The 21674-nt window shown below is 44.8% G+C and overlaps 2 protein-coding genes across 6 annotated transcripts; one reads left to right on the plus strand and one right to left on the minus strand.

Annotated features, from left to right (window-relative positions):
• Positions 1 to 5309: 5309 nt before the first annotated feature.
• On the minus strand, positions 5310 to 11367 carry atp1b2a (ATPase Na+/K+ transporting subunit beta 2a). 2 transcript variants are annotated; one of them, XM_084691405.1, is made up of 8 exons: positions 11005 to 11367; positions 8204 to 8332; positions 7698 to 7802; positions 7348 to 7553; positions 7033 to 7092; positions 6111 to 6137; positions 5864 to 5989; positions 5310 to 5654 (listed from the first exon to the last, which is right to left on the minus strand). In XM_084691405.1, the coding sequence occupies exons 1-8, from the start codon at positions 11102 to 11104 to the stop codon at positions 5487 to 5489; spliced, it is 921 nt and encodes a 306-aa protein (XP_084547531.1). In that variant the 5' UTR covers positions 11105 to 11367; the 3' UTR covers positions 5310 to 5486. The 2 variants fall into 2 exon arrangements, with proteins under 2 accessions (XP_084547531.1, XP_084547530.1); XM_084691404.1 differs by lacking the exon at positions 6111 to 6137 and having other exon boundaries at positions 5864 to 5959.
• A 5363-nt stretch (positions 11368 to 16730) lies between these two features.
• Positions 16731 to 21293, plus strand: mogat3a (monoacylglycerol O-acyltransferase 3a). Of its 4 annotated transcripts, none has more exons than XM_084691193.1 (7): positions 16731 to 17079; positions 17853 to 18031; positions 18369 to 18573; positions 18869 to 19043; positions 19126 to 19321; positions 19955 to 20185; positions 20255 to 21293. In XM_084691193.1, exons 1-7 carry the CDS (start codon positions 16986 to 16988, stop codon positions 20276 to 20278), a joined length of 1104 nt encoding a protein of 367 aa, XP_084547319.1. In that variant the 5' UTR covers positions 16731 to 16985; the 3' UTR covers positions 20279 to 21293. The 4 variants fall into 4 exon arrangements, with proteins under 4 accessions (XP_084547319.1, XP_084547322.1, XP_084547321.1 ...); XM_084691196.1 differs by having other exon boundaries at positions 17858 to 18031; XM_084691195.1 differs by having other exon boundaries at positions 19126 to 19325; positions 19955 to 21293.
• The last annotated feature ends 381 nt before the right edge of the window (positions 21294 to 21674 follow it).

The following is a 21674-nucleotide window of genomic DNA, read 5'->3' on the forward strand; positions in this document are numbered from 1 at the left end:
GCCTAGCAAACTTTGTAGTTTTTTTCACATGCTGTTGCAACAACTACCGACGTTAGAAAAACTAGAACACCACACCGGATCTAGCTAGACCGGAAACAAAACAACAGGCACGCCAAACACTCGTTTGGCTTGCGAGCTGGCTAAAGAGTAGTAGCAGAGCCCGTTTACGGATATTAGAAATTCTCTGGTAGTATGCTAACGTTACGTTTTGAGTGGATGACGAGCGCGAGATGCCGAAATGGATGCCAATAAGATTCTGAATGGAAAGTTTGCTTTTAAAAAGTTGCCAAATGGTTCTATTGACAAGACCAGTGATCTGTGTGTTTTGTCGTTGTAAACTGAGCTATCATCGCAGCACGTCCAGTCTGAAATACCACTTGATGGCCAAGCACACAGCTGATGCAAATTCTCTGCCCCCTCGTCAAAGCCAGGCGATTGCAATGTTGTTTTCAATAAAAAAAATATTTGCACAAAGCAATCCGAACCACTTTTCTATGTTGATAAGAGCATTAAAATTTAAAAAAAGATTGGGACAAAAAGAAACCAGGGACATTTAGAATAGATAAAAATGTGCGATTAATTGTGATTAATCGCGAGTTAACTATGACATTAATGCGATTAATCGCGATTAAATATTTTAATCGTTTGACAGCACTAATTTAAATGTAAGATTCCTATATGTTTATTGTATGCACTTTCCTGCCAAAGCAAATTTCTTGTCTGTGCAAACTTTCATGGCTAATAAATCTCTTTCTGAATCTGATTTCTGATTTAAAAATCATTTGATGCTGGGATCTTTTTTTTTTTTTTTTTTTTTGTCTACCTTTGTTCACAAAAAACGGCCTGATATAATTTATATCCCCTCTGTAACTTTAGCTAGAAAGGAGCAGACATCTCCATATTATCTCACATTGTTCGTTGTGACCAAAAGAACTCAGAAAATAACACACATGATGGCAGGACATACCCTTTGCATGTTAGGGGAGGGGGTACACATTATATTTACATTTAGTCATTTGTTTAGCAGACGTTCTTAGCCAGAGCAACTTACAGTAAGTACAGGAACATTCCCCCGAGGCAAGTAGGGTGAAGTGACTCGCCCAAGGACACAACCTCATTTTTGCATGACCAGGAATCTAACGGCAACCTCATGTTACAAGCCCGATTCCCTAAACGCTCAGCCACCTGACTTATATTAGGTGAAAAAACAGCCTGGTATAATCTGTATCCCCTCTGTGACTTTTGCTAGAAAAGAGCAGATATAATCATTGTATTTGTTTCCACATGCACCACACTTGGTCTGGTTACTCATACGACTCCCCTCTACGTGCATCTTTTTCTGGGAGGGTATTCTGTCTACCTTTATCCACCCCATAATAAGTCTCATATTTATGTCTCTCCCTCTTTCTGTCTCTCTTTCTGTCTCTCTCTCTGTACCTCTCCCTCTATCTGTCTCACTGTAATGATGCTATTTACGTAATCACGTAGGTGGTGCAGCTGTGAAATGCTAAATGACGATGATGCTAAATGCTAAATGGAACGAAGTTCAATGCAGACGTTATGAAAAGGAGCAGCATTTCGTTTCCAAATAATCGTGTTTGGTGAACAGAATAATTATATACTTGGTTTCCCTTTCGAAAGCGTAACAAGGTAATTTGTATGTGTCAAACTTGTCTTATTCTTATTTCTTTGTAATATTTTACCTCCGCACGTGCTATATATATAATTGCTAGCAGCACACGTTTGACACACAATTCCTTTGTGCTATAACTTGTGTGTATTTACATTGTTGTATTTGTGTATTCTTTTGTATAGTTTTACGGTTTCTATGTATACAATGTATCTTGATGCAAAGAAATCAATGGCTAACAGCAATAGCTAATAAAGACATCAGTGAGAACCTTCTGCCTCCTCATGCTTCCACCGAGGGGTTGCTGACACTTTCTCCATTTGTCTCTGATTCTGTCTCTCTTCCTCTTTCTGTCTTTCCCCCTCTCTTTCTCTCTTTACTGTATTTCTTTCATTTTTCAAATCAATCTCAAATGCTTTTTGGCATGAATGTTCTGGTTATACAATTTTGCTAAAGCCGTCTACTGTGAAGGGACACCATACAATTTAACAAGCACAGATAATCTAATCATCATTCATCATAAAACAAACTGCCAAACTAATAGTAAAATTAAAAATGTATACAATGTTTGTGTGTGTCAGTGTAATTACAAAACAAAATGTTAATGACTATTACACATGGTTGATTCACTGTCCCCGAAGTTCTGATGAGTTTTTTATTAAGTCTTTTATTGTCAGATGCACAGAACAACACAGGGTCAGACTGGGCACTGAAATTCTTAGGACAAGACATCACAAAGAAATGTGGCATAACATAACACTATGACATGACACTAGGCACTACGTTATATAATACCCCCCCACCACACACACACACACGGTCTGACATTTATACACACACACACACACACACACACTCTCACACGCTCTCTCACACACACTCCAGTCAGCCAGTCAGGTTGGCCAGGACTAACTGCTGGACTGGGACTGACCCCCACCACGACAACCATCCCACCCAGCAAGAGCTCAGAAAGGCTGTTCTAATAAAAACATGCATGTGTGTGCGAGGAGACATCTGTGTGTGTGTGTGTGTGGGTGTGTGTGTGTGTTGCGGGGAGAGAGATGGTTACATAAGGTCTTTCAGAATCAGAACCCTTATATAAGACCAGAGCACCACAGCTGGAGGGGAGGGTTTTAAGCATATTCACTATAATTCAGCAGTCACACACATGTACAGTCACACACACATGCCTACACACCAGTGGCGGCTGCTGGTCTTTCAAATAGGGGAAGCTTATTTTTAGCTTACATCATATACATTTTCAGTTCACTGGCAAGTTCACCCCTCCGACACTAGCCTAGTCTACTGTATGAATGAATGAACTAACAAACTAAAGAAAAAATATTAAACGTGAAGGAAATGTGGGAATTAGGCTAAACTAAAAAAAGGAATGTGATGTATAATTGTATGAAATGTATGATGAAAATTTGCTAGCAATTTCACCAAGCAAATACCAAGAAATAGGTTGCCGCAGTATGTCATTCAACTACAGTTTACATTTACATTTAGTAGACGCTCTTATCCAGAGCGACTTACAGTATGTACAGGGACATTCCACCTGAGGAAAGTAGGGTGAAGTGCCTTGCCCAAGGACACAACGTCATTTGACTCGGCCGGGAATTGAACTGGAAAGCTTCAGATTACTTGCCCGACTCTCTCACCGTTCAGCCACCTGACTCCCTACAGTGGTAAAATCCATGATGAAACTGAGCTTGAATAGCTTTGGCAAATTTTATAGTACAGAATCACTGTCAATCAAAAGGAGACGCAGTCTTTCGACAGACCCTCCAATCATCACGCGGAAGCCCAGCGTCCAGGCCAGCCCACTCCTCCATTCACCCCCAGAGATGCTGAGCGTCCAGGGCGGGACATAATTGCAGCATTTATCCAATGACCGTATTGTTTCTAAAAAAACTGTTCACAGCAGCCCCATTGAAGTCCATGGAAGCTGAGCTTCCACAGGAAAATGCACTGTGTTGCTACGGGAAAGTATGAGACGGAAATCAGTCAGTCAACCTGCTAATATATGTAGCTGATTCTGAACTGAATGAATGTGTTCTAACACAGTTAAAATGTTAACACAATAGTAAATATTTGACCATTAATTTTTTGAAATGTTAGGGGAAGCTGAGCTTCCCTTGCAGTCTTAAAGAAATTTCCACTGCTACACGCAATTTACATCCCTCCCTCCCGAGAACTTACAGAACCACAGAACGCCCCTACACACACACACATTTATACAAACACACACACCTCACTCATCTTTCACTCAAGGAGAGTCTGACATCTTAAAACACAAAAACATTTTATTTCTCATAGGTAAGTTTCCATGGTTACTGGCAGTATGCTGACGAGGGATGACACAGTCAGAACGGACGACCTGATTGGACGCCCAGAACCAAACAGGAAATGGGATCACTCTTTAAAAGTACAGGATTGGTCAAGGGTTTGAAAGAGGAGGAGTCGGTCCCAACAGTAAGACAACAGCCTCATGTGGCACAAGTGTGTGTGTGTGTATATATGTGTGTTTGTGTGAGGGTGTGGATTGCAGTGGTTACTATAGTTACTATGATTATGCTTCAACTGCGCAGAAAGAAATGAACAAAACTAAGATATAAACATCTATCCATTACCCTGGAAACCCTGGTAACCACAGTTACCCTTAACCCCATCATATAGATACCAGCTACTGACCTCAATAACTAAGTAGTTCACTTACACAAAACAAGACAGCAGACCCTTCTTGGGTATGAGAGAGGAGGGGGTGTGTTTGTTTGTGTGTGTTTGGGGTGTGTGTGTGTGTGATATGTTGTTCAAATTACATTTCTAGAAACTAGAGGTTTCCTAGCATGTTGGCATCAACAATTTAATGAACTAAATAAATAAAATAAATAACAATAATTGCTCTCCCGTAGTCTATCTCTCCCCTCCTCCATCTCTCTCCTCCTCCATCTCTCTCCTCTCCCCTCCTTCATCTCTCCTCTGTCTCTACTCAGTCTTGCCTTTCCTCAAAAGTTATGTACAGACATGCAGAAACAGGAGTTTTGTTCATCCAGACTAAACCAAAACAACAACAAGGGATGGATATCCCACACACACACACACCTACACACACACCTACACACACACATACGCCCCTCTGTTGAGGATGGTCATGGATATTACACACACACACCTCTGCACGGGTGGATAGGACAAGAAGAACTGATGTCATAATCCCACGACTGGGATGTTTGGTTGCAGTTCAAGGGGTCGTAGAATAAGTCGCAGTAAGTTGCTTTCAATCAAAGTCTCTTTGAAATGTAGTTTTTTATTAAGAGACACTGAAATGATGAGTCTCAAGTTTGCTCTCCAAACATTTATATTGATGTTAATATTTCATATCTTGGAAGTCTTTTGTAAACATTTTGAAAACTGCCCATTTCCTTCCCTCCTCCTCCTCTCAGATATGTGTTGTTGTTTCCAGGCAGTAACACATTGGAGAGAGGGAGTACAGAGGGTTAGGGTTAGACAGTAGTATAGAATTAGGATTAGTTTTGGGGTTGGGGTTAGGGTTAGACAGTAGTATACAACTTCCTTCACTGTCTTCCTCCTCTGATCTCCTTTCCCTCCCATCTCCTCTTTTCTCCTACATTTAGTCATTTAGCAGACGCTCTTATCCAGAGCTCCTCTCCGCCTCTCTCCCCATCTCCTCTCCCCCCTTCTCCCCCCAACTCCTTTCCTCTCCTCTCTCCTCCATGCTGTTGTACCATGTATTGGCAGTGATACTTGTGCGTTATTGACAGGGAGTTTGTGCTTTCCTGTGTGTGTGTGTGTCTTTGAGTGTGTCTGTGTGTGTGTACGTGTGTGTGTTGCTCTAGTCTTTTGTGCTGATCCTTAGTTTGAAGGAGACACGTCCTGCAAACTTGTCCCTCTCGTTGCCCGTGGCGATGGTGTTAGAGTTGATCTGACACTCAATGTTCACATCTGTGTTCATGGAGATGCTCTGGAACTTCACAGCAACCAGGGGCTGTGTGTAGTTCACCTGCCAACACACACATACACACACATCATACACACACATTATACACAAACGTCTCCCATTACACAAATTACGTTTAGTGTCCAAGGCCAGGTTCAGTTTAGTTCTAAAAGAAGGTTTACGCTGTAAAGTAAACCTTGTGTGTGTTTCTGGGAGTGGATGTAGATGTGTGTGTGCATGTGTGTGACGTGTGTGGCATGTGTGTGTGTTACCTGGGCCCTCTTGCCATAGTAGGGGAAGTACATGAGGTTGAAGGTTCCATTTGGGGGGAAATAAGAGAGCTCCCCGATGCTGTCAGAGTCCTCTTTCTGCAGAACAGAGACCCAGTCACTAGCCAACTAACCAACCAACTAACTAAACAACTAACTCACCAACCAACTAACTAAACAACTAACTAATGAACTAAACTATCTCTCTCTCTCCGTCTATCTATCCATCCATCCAACAGGACAGTCTTACCCATTCACCTTTTCCCACTTTGTATTTCTGAGAATGGGTTACAGTAATGGAGGATGAATGAGGATTCATGTAAAGGTTAATCAGGGTTCATGAGGGTTCAAGTCAGGGTTAACAAGGGTTCATGAGGATTAATGAGCTCATGTCCAATCACTTTGGCTCCATTCTCAAATGACAGTCGACTGACAGTTGAGAAAGTAGAGACAATAGAGACAGAAGAGACAATAGAGGTAGTAGAGACAGTAGACACAGTAAAAACAGTACAGACAATAGAGACAGTAGAGACAGTGCAGACAGTAGAGACAATAGAGACAGTACAGACAGGAGAGATAATAGAGACAGTACAGACAATAGAGACAGGAGAGATAATAGAGACAATAGAGACAATAGAGACAGGAGAGATAATAGAGACAATAGAGACAGTACAGACAATAGAGACAGGAGAGATAATAGAGACAATAGAGACAGTACAGACAATAGAGACAGGAGAGATAATAGAGACAATAGAGAGACAGGAGAGACAGGAGAGACAATAGAGAGACCGTACAGACAGTAGAGACAATACACAGGAGAGACAATAGAGACAGTGCAGACAGTAGAGACAGTAAAGACAATAGCGAGACAATAGAGACAGTAAAGACGGTACAGACAGTAAAGACGATAGAGACAATTGAGACAGTAGAGACAGTACAGAGACAGTAGAGACAGTAGAGTAGACAAAATAGAGACAGTAACAACAATAGAGAAAATACAGACAGTAGAGTGACCGTAGAGACAATAGAGACAGCAGAGAGACAGTAGAGTTACAACAGAGACAATAGAGACAGTAAAGACAATAGAGACAGTAGAGTGACAGTAGACACAATAGACTGACAGGGGAGGCACTAGACAGACCTAACACCAACCTGACCCTAACCCTGCTGACCTTTGCTCCACAGCTGACATATGGAGACTGGCCATCCTTTCCTGGTAACATTCCAATAACCTGTAGAGGAGGAGAGGAGTTAGGCTGTGCAGTAGTAGCAGGAGTGTGTGTATAGTGTGTGTGTATATAGTGAGTGTGTATAATGTCTGTATATAGTGTTTGGGAGAGTGTGTGTGTGAGAGAGTGGGTGTGTGTGTTTAGTGTGTATAGTGTGTTTGGGAGAGTGTTTAGCGTGTTTGTTTAGTGTGTGTGAGAGTGTGTGAGTGGGAGATTGTGTTTAGTGTGTATAGTGTGTTTGGGAGAGAGTGTGTGTACCCGGTTGAGCTTGATGAGAACACAGGGCTTGCCGTGGGCGTATCCATAGGACGGGTCGTTGAGCCCGGAACATTCCTCCAGTGACGAGAGGTTGAACTGGCAGGAGCGCTTGGGGTTGTTCCTCACCTCGCCACTGTCCTCCTGCACAAAGTAACGATCTGGAACACACACGTCGTTGGTCCGCGCCTGCTGGGAGTCATTGTAGGCTGCACACACACACACACACGTTAATACACACACATTAACACACATTTATACACGTACACACACACACGTTAATACACACACATACATTAACACACACTCACACATACATTCACACACTACCGTTTACAGACACGTGCACCTACGTGAGAGGAAGAAGTCTAGGGCAGTGGCATAGGACCTCCAGCTGTCCGGATCGTCCCGATTGTACACAATCTCCAGAGCCTCCCCCCGAGGGCGGATCATCATCCCTGGGGGGAGAGGAGTTGGGGGGGGGGGGGGGGGTGAGTGAATACCTGGGGTGACCAGGCGGTCCTGGTACGTGTGTGTGTCTGTGTGTGTGTGTACCTGGGGTGGTCAGGCGGTCCTGGTACGTGTGTGTGTCTGTGTGTGTGTGTACCTGGGGTGGTCAGGCGGTCCTGGTACGTGTGTGTGTCTGTGTGTGTGTGTACCTGGGGTGGTCAGGCGGTCCTGGTACGTGTGTGTGTCTGTGTGTGTGTGTACCTGGGGTGGTCAGGAGGTCCTGGTACGTGTGTGTGTCTGTGTGTGTGTGTACCTGGGGTGGTCAGGCGGTCCTGGTACGTGTGTGTGTCTGTGTGTGTGTGTACCTGGGGTGGTCAGGCGGTCCTGGTACGTGTGTGTGTCTGTGTACCTGGGGTGGTCAGGCGGTCCTGGTACGTTGGCTGGTAGTCGTCCAGGCTGAGCAACATGACGTACATGGTCAGAACAAACATTCCCGCCAGGAAGATATAGAACACCAGGTAGAACAGCAGGATCAGACCTGGGACACACACACAGATACACACACAGATACACACACAGACACACACACAGATATATTGTTAGACAAGAACAATTAAATTCAAACCCACAATCTCTAGAGCTGCAGTCTACTACTGAGTTCTTCCTCTCTCCTTTAGTTCATCCTCCTTATTTTCTCTCTTCCCTTCTAGGGTATCTCCTGTGGTATGTCCTGTGGTATCTCCTGTGGTAAGTCCTGTGGTATGTCCTGGGTATGTCCTGTGGTATATCCTGTGGTATGTGTGTGTGTGTGTCCTCCTTGTATCTTCCAATACTACTAGTTCTTTACTAGTGCTCACTAATCCTAACTAAAAGGAGGGATGCTTGACTCCTGACCCGAAGGGCTGGTGCCTCCTCTCTTCTCCTCCTCCCCCCCTCCTCCCCCTCTCTATAACCTACATAGCTGTTGAATGGTGACAGTGGGGGAGGGGAGGATAATCCTCTCGCCTCTGTCCCTGTCCTGCACACACACACACACACGCACACACACACGCATGCCAACATGCACAGGCGTATGCACAAACAAACGCACTCACCCACACATATGCATACACCCACGCATGCATGCACGCATGCGCACACACATACTCTCATCAGCATTGGGAAGCTAGCAAAGGTACTGGAAACCACAGTACTTAGATACACACATTACAGATACACGCACACTACAGATACACACACACACACTACGGATACACAAACACACTACAGATACACACACACAATACACGTACACATTACTGCTTCAGTCTGGAGAGGCATTACATAATACGTCTACTTTGATTGCATCTCTCGTCCTCTCTCTTCCTTTACTTTCTCTCTCTCTCATCCATCCATCATTTCATCTCTTTTATACATTTTCTTTTTCTCCCTTCTGCTCTGTTCTTTGTTCCCAAGGATCTATGTATCAGCTGTGTGTGTTTGTGTTTCTGTGTGTGTGTATCAGGTGTGTGTGTGCATGTGTATACAGTATGTCTCTATTTTCTTAGTTCAGTCTTGAGGGAATCACTCTTCTCCTCTCTTCTCCTCCCCTCCTCCTCTCTTCTCCTCTCCTCCTCCTCTCTTCTCCTCTCCTCCTCCTCTCTTCTTCTCCTCTTCTCCTCCACCTATCCATCCCTCCGCTTCCACCAGTCCTCCATCCGTCTCCCACCATTCCTCTGCCACCATCCCTCTCTCTCTCTCCATCCATCACTCTCTCCCTCCATCTCTCCATCTCGTGTCCTGGACAAAGCAATGGATTACAGCATACTCTGCATGTGTGTGTATTTGCATTAGTGTGTGTGATTGTGTGTGTGTGTGATTGTGTGAACGTCTGTGTCTGTGTAGCAGACACTGGGTAGACGGATTACACAGACCAATCAAACTCTCCTCTCAAACCTAATCCAGATTACCTCCTGTCACCAGATCCCGTTCCCTCGCTCTCTCCCCCTCCTTCCTTCCCTCCCTCTCTCCCCCTCCTTCCTTCCCTCCCTCTCCTTCCTTCCTTCCTTCCCTCCCTCTCTCCCCCTCCTTCCTTCCCTCCCTCCTTCTCTCCCACTCCCTCCTTCTGTTTCCATCCCACTCTCCCTCTCTTCCTTCCTTCCTTCCTTCCTTCCTTCCTTCCTTCCTTCCTCCCTCCCTCTCCATCCCCCTTTTCTCTCTCTTTCTATCTCTCTCTCTCTTTCTCTCCCTCTCTCTCCCCCCTCTCTCTCTCTCCCCCCTCTCTCTCTCTCTCTCTGTCTCCCTCTCTACCCATTAGAGGTTCTGGTCTCCTACTATAGTACAGATAGGGTTAGTTTAGGGTTAGAGTCTCTAGATAAACATACTTACTATTTATTGTGTATGTGTGCATGAGAGTGTGTGCGAGTGTGCTCTCTCTCTCTCTCACATACACACACAAACTCTCACACACGTGTACAGGGGTCTTGGGTTAGGGTAGTGCAGATGTTGATGTAGCACATGCGTAGTTAAAACCAGACATGACGGTGACCTTCATGGAGCTACAGTATCTACACACTCTCTCTCCCTTTATTTAGCCTACCTCTCTTTCTCTCGTGCACACACACTCTCTCACACACACACACTGACACACTCTCTCTCTTGCACACACACACACACACACTCTCGTACAAACACTCTTGCACAAACACAGCGACCTTCACAATGGGACGACTTGACGACATGACAGATCTTATTTAGCAGGTAGTGGATAGGAGAAGATGGGAGAGGAAGGGGTGGAGAGATGGAGGAGAGAGTGGAGAGGATGGGAGGGGGCTAGTATAGGTTATTATGTGTATTAGAGGTTTAGTATACGTATTGAATATTGTATATTATTTGTATATTAGGTTTACTATATTTTAGCTTATCATAGCTGTAATATGTTCTGTGTAATTATATGTTATGTTATGCCAGGTTGCTCTGCGTTGTCCTGTCCTAAGAATTTCAGTGCCCAGTCTGACCCTTTGTTGTTCTGTGCATCTGACAACAAAAGACTTGAACTTGAACTTTAAGGAAGGGGTGGAGATATGGAGGAGAGAGTGGAGAGTAGAGGATGGGAGAGGACGGGTAAAGGACGAAGGGTTCCGTAAAGGAGAGAGAGAGGAGAAGGACAGAGTAGGAAGAGGAGGTCGGGTGATGGAGACGCGCGCATCAAAGATGACCGGACCCACTCACCCCAGCTGCTCGCGGTCCGACCCAGGAATTCGTGCGTTCGCGGGTTCCAGAAGAACTCCTTCCACTCCCCGGAACCTTTCCGTTCATCCTCTTTAGCCATGCTGCTGTTTGCGGTCCGTGTGGCTGTAATCCGTACCCAGATGAATGAAGCGGGTTACCCACCTCGCGCTGTCAGACGTTTTGTGTCTGTCAACTGACGGAGGACGAACGGCCGGATGAGAGCTCGAATTTAAAAACAATATCCAGTCACATCAGGCAGGATGATATAAATAGTTAGACCGGGGGTATTACCGACAATCATTTAATTTTATGAACGATTAGAATACCGGCGCTCAATCTGCGTTATAGTTCTGATGCGCAGCAGCTGATACATGAAACCCGTTGACACTGCGGTAAAACAGGCTCGAGCGCCCCCTCCCCCAGCGTGCATAGATACATGACTACGTCATAATCTTCGCCATTCTTGGGCCTATGAGAGAACATCATACCCCTTTGCCCCGCCTAAGTGTGTGTAGATATATTTATATTTATGTGGGTGTACATATGTATGTGTGTGTTTGTGTGCGTGGCCTACATATAGATATCATACATGCATGGGAGCCATGCCATCACTTCTGTAGGCCTACTTTATACTATGTGTATATCCATATTTTTGTACATTATCCCCATACGATTATACACAACTGTGCATCTATATTATCATAGACAACAATCAGTGGCCATTTCTTTAAAACTGCAAGGAAAGCTCAACTTCCCCTAAAATGTCAACAAATTAAAGGTCAGAAATGTACTATTGTGTTGACATTTTAAATGCGTTAGAGCACGTTCATCTCGAAGACGAGTTCGTTCAGAATCAGCTACATATAGTGGCAGGTTGACTGACTCGATTTCATTCTCATACTCTACCGTAGCGTCACAGTGCATTTCCCTGTTGAATATGGAGCTAGAAAGCTGACAAAAGTATCTGAATTTGAATATGAAACATCTGAAATATTTGCGTGTCGAATTTCATAAAACTGAAATATTTAGCTGTTGAATATATAATATCTGAATTATTTGTATGCCGAATTTAATAAAACTGAATTATTTTGATCCAAAAATACAAATTTCTAAAATTCAGATTGCAGGAATTCAGATTCTTGAAATTCAGATTGCTGAAATTCAGATTCTTGAAATTCAGATTGCTGAAATTCAGATTGCGGAAATTCAGATTGCAGAAATTCAGATTCAGATTCTGTCTGAACTAGGCCAAAGGTGAAACAGCTTGCCTTCACAGGGAAAAGTAGACGATTTCAGAACGACCGAATATAGACATTCTCTGACCGAATTTTACCCCATAACAAAAGCTAAGAGTTGCTCGTTGGAGGAAGAGTATGGAGCAAGTGCTTATGAAACTTGTAAAAACTTCTCCTCTGCCAAAATCGGCAGTTACTGTTACCAAGTGAGTCGAGATAGAGTCAGAGGGCGGCGGAGACCGAGGGAAGACGCGGAACAACTGGCAAAGCTATAGCCTATATATTTGTTCCGTTGTTCTCTTTTCTGTGTTGGAGTTCTTTTAAGAGCTTGATGGCATCAACGTCCAGCCTGATATAAAATCATGAACTTCAATTGTGTCTCTTAATTATAGAAAATCCAGGTTGAATCAAGTCACGCTAGCTAGCTACTGTATTACTAATAGCCAATTTGGGATGGTCAAGCATATTTTTCATTGTCTCCTTATTCCTATCAAAGTCAGTGTTCAACCTATAGGCTATGTTCATTTCCTAAGTGACATTTCAGATCGGTTATGGATAGTGAAATATTTGCTGTCTGAGAGATCGGACATAGTAGCCTATTTAACAGCATACATATAAGGAGTTATCTATGGTTAACAGGATATATCTGTAGTGCGGCCGGATGTGATTGGATTCATTGTCCACATGTCGTGTGGAAGTCAGTTTCGATCAAATGCCAACGATCTCCATACTAGATCTTGCCGACGTATCTTCTACATCGGGACGTAGGCCTATGTGTGCTATCCCAGATACTTATGTATGATCTGGGTATTCCTCCAACTAGAAACTCAGTTTGTTCTGAGGTAAAGTTCGGTCGTTCTGAAATCGTCTACTTTTTCCTGTGAAAGCAAGCTGTTTCACCTTTGGCCTAGTTCAGACAAAATCTGAATCTGAATTTCCGCAATCTGAATTTCCGCAATTAGAATTTCAGCAATCTGAATGTCAAGAATCTGAATTTCAGCAATCTGAATTTCAAGAATTTGAATTACTGCAATCTGAATTTTAGAAATTTGTATTTTTGGATCACAATAATTCCGTTTTATTAAATTCGGCATACAAATAATTCAGATATTATATATTCAACAGCAAAATATTTCAGTTTTATGAAATTTGACACACAAATATTTCAGATCTTTCATATTCAAATTCAGATACTTTTGTCAGCTTTCTAGCTCCATAGTTGAAGCCCAGCATCCATGGACTTCAATGGGGCTGCTTTGAACAGTTTTTTTCAGTGCTTCGAAACTATACGTTCATTGGATAAATGCTGCGATAAATTATGTCACACGCACGGACGCTCAGCGTCTCTGGGGGTGAATGGAGTGGGCTGGTCTGGACGCTGGGCTTCTGCGTGATCATTGGAGGGTCTGTCAAAAGATTGCATCTCCTTTTGATTGACTGTGATTTTGTACTATAAAAAGTCGCCGAAGCTTTTCGAGCTCAGTCCCATGGATTTTGCAAGTGTAGTCAAAAGACAAACTGCTGCAACCTATTTCTTGGTGCTTGGCGAAATTTTCATCATACATTTTATACTGTTAGGCTATACACCACATTCCTTGTTTCGGTTTAACCTAATTCCCACATTTCCTTCGAGTTTAATATTGTTTCATCAGATCATTCCTTCATTCGTTCATTCATTCATACAGTACTAGCCAGTGAACTAGCAAAGTAAATGGAAAATGTATATGATCCCAACACAAGCTCTTCTCCTGCCTGGCCCCCCAGTGGTGGAATCAACTCCCCACCTCCATCAGAGACACAGACTGTCTCTCCACCTTCAAGAGAAGGCTCAAGACGCACTTGTTCCGCGAGTACAACGGTACTTAGGAATGGTTTGCTGAACCCAACGCTGGTTTCCTCAAGGATCACAATTTTTGGCTACCCGCAATGCTTTGGGGTTATCTTGTTGTTATTATCAGTGACCTATGCACTTTGTAAAGCTCTCTCTTGGAAGTCGCTTTGGATAAAAGCGTCTGCTAAATGAATAAATGTAAATATGATGTATAGGCCGAAAATGAGCTTCCCCTATTTGAAAGACCAGCAGCCGCCACTGACAACTATATATATACACTTAAAGTGCAAACTACTGTGCAATATTTATATTTGTTTATTTAAATTTGGTCTCCATATGCAACTGGTGTTATCTTTTTTATATCTTTTTTATATCTTTTTTGACTTTTTTATATCTTTTTTAATATCTTTTTTAATATCTTTTTTATATCTTTTTTAAATCGTTTTTATCTTTTTTATCTTTTTTATATCTTTCTAAAGGTAGCTTCTGCCCTAATTACCTCAGATTACGAGTGGGGATATGAAGCTGTATCAAATCTGAGATGTAGGGAGGAACTTGACCATGCAGGGCTCTGAATGTAAGGACCAGTATTTTATATTAAATTCTACACTGGACTGGTAACCAGTGAAGTGATGCTAACACAGGTGTGATATGTGCTCTTTTGTTAATGTGTGTTAAAAGCCTTGCAGCAAAGTTCTGAACAGCCAGAGCTGGCCAAGCTCCTTATTCAAACAGGTCAAAAGACTGTTACAGTAATCTAAACGAGAGGAAATAAAAGCTTGAATTATCATCTCCAATTCACCCTTTGACACTAGTGTTCTTAATTTGGAAATATTCCTCAATGTTTCTAATTAAGGGACTAAGTGATACTGTAGGGGGTCAGATGGCTGAGCGGTTAGGGAGTCGGGCTATTAATCAGAAAGTTGCCGGTTTGATTCCTGGCCATGCGAAATTACGTTGTGTCCTTGGGCAAGGCACTTCACCCTACTTGCCTCAGGGAATATGATCCTGTACTTACTGTAAGTCGCTCTGGATAAATGAGCGTCTGCTAAATGACTAAATGTAAAATGTAATGTTACAAACCATCCTTCAGTCTTTTTACCCTGTTGCCTTCTAGCAGGTGATACCAAAGCATTCGGTCTCGCTCACACAGACTGGACAACAGTTTCTATCCAAGGGCCATCAGGCTTATGAATGGACATTGATATAGACACTGATACACTTCTCACTATAGTCACTTTACAAACTGTCACTTTCAGCTACTGGTTGCACTATCATCACTGTATTGCACTATTGTACTTAACTTGTCTTAGGTTAATATAGGTTATAAGGTTAGTATAGGATATCATGTGTATTAGAGGTTTAGTATACTGTATTGAATATTTTATATTAGTTGTATATTAGGAGGTTTACTATATTTTATCTTAATTTAGCTGTAATATATGTTCTGTGTACTTATATGTTATGTTATGCCAGGTTGCTTTGCATTGTCTTGTCCTAAGAATTTCAGTGCCCAGTCTGACCCTGGGTTGTTCGCTGCATCTGACAATAAAAGACTTGAACTTGAGACAGACAGACACAGGCAGACAGACAAACACAGGCAGACAGAGAGACACAGGCAGACAGAGAGACACAGGCAGACAGACAGACAAACACAGGCAGACAAAGGCAGACACGGACAGACAGACAGACAAACACAGGCAGACAGACAGACACAGGCAGACAGACAGACAGACAAACAAACAGACGCAGACAAACACAGGCAGACAGGCAGACACAGGCAGACAGACAAACAGAGGCAGACAAACACAGGCAGACACAGGTAGACACAGACAGACACAGGTAGACAGAGGCAGACAGACTAACACAGGCGGACAGACAGACAGACAGACACAGACAGAGGTAGACAGACAGAGGTAGACAGACAGAGGCAGGCAGGCAGACAGACAGACAGACAGACAGACAGACAGACAGACAGACAGATAGACACAGGCAGACAGATAGACACAGGCTGAGAAACAGAGGACAGACAGAGCAGGGCTTTCAAAATTTAGCAAAACTTTGGCGTGAGATTACCATACCATTCTTATTTTATTTATATATATATTATATTTTACATTGTTTTAACTTTTAGATTGTTTAGTTCCTAGAATTAGACTGTTGTACTTGTTTTCATTTTTAATTTAAGATATGTATATATTTATTGTTAGCACCTTCCTGCCACAGTAAATTCCGTGTTTGTGTAAACCTACATGGCGAATAAACCAAATTCTGATTCTGATACCTGTCAACGTTTGGGTACTAAAATTCGTGAGGGGCGGGGGGGCAGGGTGGGGGTTGCTGTTGATGTTTCTGATGGGCTGGCAGGGGCCATGTAACTGTATAACTTGAGACAGAAAACGTATCTCCGTATTCCTGCGACTCATCCATTAATTGTACAAGTTATCCCTTACTTCTCAGCGTGAGAAAGGTGTTGAGTGAGAGCGTGAGAAATGGTTGAAATGCGTGAGTCTCACGGCGAATGCGTGAGTCTTGAGAGCCCTGCACATATGTCTATGGCCCTGCGGATAGAGACCACATGTATGCTGGTCTACTGATTGGCTGCAACATTTGACTCCCGGAGGCGTGTCCATGGAGCATGCGTGCTGGACAGCGTGTAGAGCGTGAGGAAAGTTTTCCTCGAACTTGTTGCTCTCCGCTATAACTGTTTTAGCACAGGGACCCACTACACGCCGACACATAATACAGCCGCTTCTATTCCAACTACAGAACGGGTGAGGGTAAGGGAACGTACTTCTGTAAAACTCTGTGACATTCGGAGATTGCAGCAGCGCGTTACACATCGAAGGAGAGACTCAGAGAGACAAAGGAGAGACAGAAAGACAGAGAGGGTGCGCGTGTTTGTGTCGGTGGGGATGAAGATCCAGTTCGCGCCGCTCAACGTTCCATTCCAGCGGCGCCTTCAAACGGCGGCGGTGTTACAGTGGCTATTCTCCTTTCTCGCGCTTGGTGAGTCCAGCCAAAGATTGTGTGTGTGTTCATCTGTTTGAGGCTGTGGGATCGTCTGACGTGTGTGTGTGTATTGAGTAGAAAAAGAGGGAAAGAGAGGAATATCGTTTATTAAGAGGGATAGAGAGCAATATAGATTATTCTGGAATATCTGTTCTGCTTTACAGGGTTTCTAACCAAACCCTCCTGTAGGAAGTCTCCTCACTGAGAAGGTGAGAAGAGAGAATTACAGGTCATGGAAGGTGTGTGAGGCAGGAGAGGCAGGTCAGTCTGGGGGAGAGGTCAGTCTGAGGCAGAGTGCAGTCTGAGGGAGAGGGCAGTCTGAGGCAGAGGGCAGTCCGAGGGAGAAGGCAGTCCGAGGGAGAGGGCAGTCCGAGGCAGAGGGCAGTCTGAGGCAGAGGGCAGTCTGAGGACAGGTCAGTCTGAGGAAGAGTGCAGTCTGAGGCAGAGGGCAGTCTGAGGACAGGTCAGTCCGAGGCAGAGTGCAGTCGGAGGGAGAGGGCAGTCTGAGGCAGAGGGCAGTCTGAGGACAGGTCAGTCTGAGGCAGAGTGCAGTCGGAGGCAGAGGGCAGTCTGGGGCAGAGGTCAGTCTGAGGTTGTGAAACAGTCCATGAGCCCAGAGGAGCTGTGAGGAAAAAGAACTGTGTAAGGAGTCATCGAAGTACAAGGTTACTGATGAACACTCACACACCTCACACATGCACAAACACACACCTCACACATATACACACACACGAGGGGTGTGTGTCTCTGATGTTGTAATTGGTCCCCAGCCCAGGTGTGTCTGGCTGTGTTTGTGCTGCTGGTGGTCAGTGATTGGTGGCTGGTGGCGGTGCTGTATGCTGGTTGGCTGTGGTTGGATCGGGACACGCCCAGCTGCGGGGGTCGGAGGTCAGAGTGGATGAGGAACTGGAACATCTGGAAGCATTTCAGAAACTACTTCCCTATCTCTGTAAGTCTGACCAATCACAGCCCTCCTCAGCTCTGCTCCAATAATAACCTTCCATATTCACCCCTGCTCCAATTACAGCATCCCATGTTCAGCACTGCTCCAACCACAGCCTCCCAGTTTCACCCATGCTCCAATTACAACCCTACAGCTATGGTCCCATCAGAGCGCTCCATACTTGTAGTCTGTAGTCTAAACAGACCGCTACTTACTTAGCTGGAGTCCAATCAGAGCGTCACATACTTGGCTATGGTCCAATCAGAGCACCACGTACTTAGCTATGGTCCAATCCGAACGCTACGTACTTAACTATGGTCCAATCAGTGGTGTGTTTCTCCAGCTGGTGAAGACGGTGGACCTGGACCCGTCGTGTAACTTCCTGTTTGGATTCCACCCCCATGGCGTCCTGGTGGCCGGGGGCTTTGGGAACTTCTGCACAGAAGCTTCCGGGTTCTCCTCACTGTTCCCCGGGCTTCGCCCACACCTGCTCATGCTGCCCTTCTGGTTCAGGGTCCCTTTCTTCAGGGACTACATCATGGGTGGAGGTGAGGGCGGAGGGGGGCTGATGATGTCTATGCTGTGGTGAATGTCTTGTTTGTTCACTCCAGTTGAGTAAGAGATGTTTGTCAAAGACTGCTGTGTGGAAATGACTGATACATTGAACACAGTCCAAGTAGGTCAAACTTTCACACACACACACACACACACACACACACACAGAGACACACAGACATGTCCATATGTATAGTGACATAGCAACTCAACGACTGAACAGAACTGAGTTCATGAGTTCTCTGTCAATAAACACATTTATCTGTTTGTGTGTGTGTGTGTGTGCAGGGCTTGTGTCCAGTGAGAAAGCCAGTGCGTCCTACCTGCTGTCCAGGCCAGAAGGGGGCAGTGTGGCGGTGCTGGCTGTAGGGGGCGCTCCAGAGTCCCTGGAGGCTCGACCAGGAGCCCTCAGGCTGCAGATACGCAACCGCAAGGGCTTCATCAAGCTGGCCCTAAAGCATGGGTAACACACACTATACACAGTGGTTAGTTATTGAGGGGTCAGGGTTTAGGGTCAGTTGGTGATAGTGTGTGTGCGTCCTCAGGGCCCAGCTGGTCCCTGTGTTCTCCTTCGGTGAGAACGAGCTGTTTGACCAGATGCCCAACCCAGCTGGCTCCCCACTGAGACACCTGCAGGAGTGGCTGCAGGGCATCATGGGAGTAGCTCTGCCGCTGTTCCACGCCCGTGGAGTGTTCCAGTACAACTACGGGCTCATGCCCTACAGACAGCCCATACACACCGTGGGTACGACTCAGACACACACACATACACTCCTGATCTACAGACAGCCCATACACACCGTGGGTACGACTCAGACACACACACACTCCTGATCTACGGATAGCCCATACACACCGTGGGTACGACTCAGACACACACACACTCCTGATCTACGGATAGCCCATACACACCGTGGGTACGACTCAGACACACACACATACACTCCTGATCTACAGACAGCCCATACACACCGTGGGTACGACTCAGACACACACACATACACTCCTGATCTACGGATAGCCCATACACGCTTGATGTCTCACACACACACACACTCCTGATCTACGGATAGCCCATACACGCTTGATGTCTCACACACACACACACTTCCACACGTACATGTGCTAGTGGGCGTCCCTCTTCCACACATGCATGTGCTAGTGGGCGTCCCTCTTCCACACATGCATGTGCTAGTGGCCCCTCTTCCACATATACATGTGCATGTATAGTGTGTGACTGAGGGTGTGTGTGTATAGTACGTGACTGAGGGTGTGTGTGTGTAACTGATGGTGAGTGTGTGTATATTGTGTGACTGATGGTGTGTGGGTGTGTGTGTATAGTGTGTGACTGATGGTGTGTGTGTTTTGTTTTAGTGGGCGCCCCCATCCGGGTGGAGCAGACAGCAAGTCCCAGCTGTGAGGACATCGAGCGTCTCCACTCCAGATACCTGCAGGAGCTCAGCCAGCTGTTTGAAGAGCACAAGACTCACTACGGCATCCCTGCTGACCAGCACCTGCTGTTCATCTAGACTCACACACACACACCTCTGTTCATCTAGACTCACACACACACACCTCTGTTCATCTAGACTCACACACACACACCTGCTGTTCATCTAGACTCACACACACACACACACACACACACACCTCTGTTCATCTAGACTCACACACACACACACACCTCTGTTCATCTAGACTCACACACACACACCTCTGTTCATCTAGACTCACACACACACACACACACACACCTCTGTTCATCTAGACTCACACACACACACCTCTGTTCATCTAGACTCACACACACACACACCTGCTGTTCATCTAGACTCACACACACACACACACACACACCTCTGTTCATCTAGACTCACACACACACACACACACACCTCTGTTCATCTAGACTCACACACACACACCTCTGTTCATCTAGACTCACACACACACACACCTCTGTTCATCTAGACTCACACACACACACACACACACCTCTGTTCATCTAGACTCACACACACACACCTCTGTTCATCTAGACTCACACACACACACACACACCTCTGTTCATCTAGACTCACACACACACACCTCTGTTCATCTAGACTCACACACACCTCTGTTCATCTAGACTCACACACACCTCTGTTCATCTAGACTCACACACACACACACACACACCTCTGTTCATCTAGACTCACACACACACACACACACCTCTGTTCATCTAGACTCACTCACACACACCTGCTGTTCATCTAGACTCACACACACCTCTGTTCATCTAGACTCACACACACACACCTGCTGTTCATCTAGACTCACACACACACACACACACACACCTGCTGTTCATCTAGACTCACACACACACTCATGCTCACACACACCTGCTGTTTAATTTAGTCACACACACACCTGCTCACACTGTTCTTCAGGAAAATGGGAGGATCAGGCAGAGGTGAGAGGTGAAGGATAGGAGGTTGGGGTGAGAGGTCAGCTTGACCCCTGACCCTGCCACAAGAATAGAGACTGATGCAAGAACTGCGGGAAGTTCTGCAACACTGCAAACACCCATCTGTCGTCCTCCCTGTCTCTCTCTCCCTCTCACTCTCTATTCTTCTCTGAACAGGGGTAGGGTTATTTGCTAAAGTAAAATCCCTTCTGATTCTGAATTTTTGCCTCAGAATTATAATTAAACAAATGAAGACTATTGTGTGTGTGTTGTATACTGTGTATCATGTGTGTGTGTGCTGTATACTGTGTATTGGTGAATGTTCTGCATGTTGAAGGCTTAACATAGAGTATATAGTAGATTCTATTTTCCTAATTGTAGATACATGTTTATCATTTATGTAATAATGTACAGGGGGGATTTGAACCTCTGGGTCTGCAGTCTAACATTGAAGTTCCTATAACAGTCAATAGACTTACAGTGCGTTTTGTAGTAGTGTATATTAGTAGAGTATGTAGTGTATTTTAGTTGAGTGTGTAGAGTAGTTGAGGAATTTGAGGGTTATGGTGTGTGTGTGTGTGAGGCTTATTGTTTGTGTGTGAGAGTGTAGTTTGGGTGTCCACCGGCGGAGGGCGTCGT

The sequence above is a fragment of the Hypomesus nipponensis genome, chromosome 25 (genome assembly GCF_054491055.1).
Source record: "Hypomesus nipponensis isolate SF chromosome 25, ASM5449105v1, whole genome shotgun sequence".
NCBI classification, from domain to species: domain Eukaryota; kingdom Metazoa; phylum Chordata; class Actinopteri; order Osmeriformes; family Osmeridae; genus Hypomesus; species Hypomesus nipponensis.

Coding starts and splice junctions, on each gene's coding strand:
- atp1b2a (XM_084691405.1), bottom strand. CDS start 11,104: ATGGCTAAAGAGGATGAACGGAAAGGTTCCGGGGAGTGGAAGGAGTTC. Junction 7,554..7,697: donor CCTAGACTTCTTCCTCTCAC/GTAGGTGCACGT, acceptor GTGTGTGTGCAG/CCTACAATGACTCCCAGCAG. Junction 7,093..7,347: donor TTCTCATCAAGCTCAACCGG/GTACACACACTC, acceptor CCTCCTCTACAG/GTTATTGGAATGTTACCAGG.
- mogat3a (XM_084691193.1), top strand. CDS start 16,986: ATGAAGATCCAGTTCGCGCCGCTCAACGTTCCATTCCAGCGGCGCCTT. Junction 17,080..17,852: donor ATTCTCCTTTCTCGCGCTTG/GTGAGTCCAGCC, acceptor ATTGGTCCCCAG/CCCAGGTGTGTCTGGCTGTG. Junction 20,186..20,254: donor CTAGACTCACACACACACAC/CTGCTGTTCATC, acceptor AGACTCACACAC/ACACACACACCTCTGTTCAT.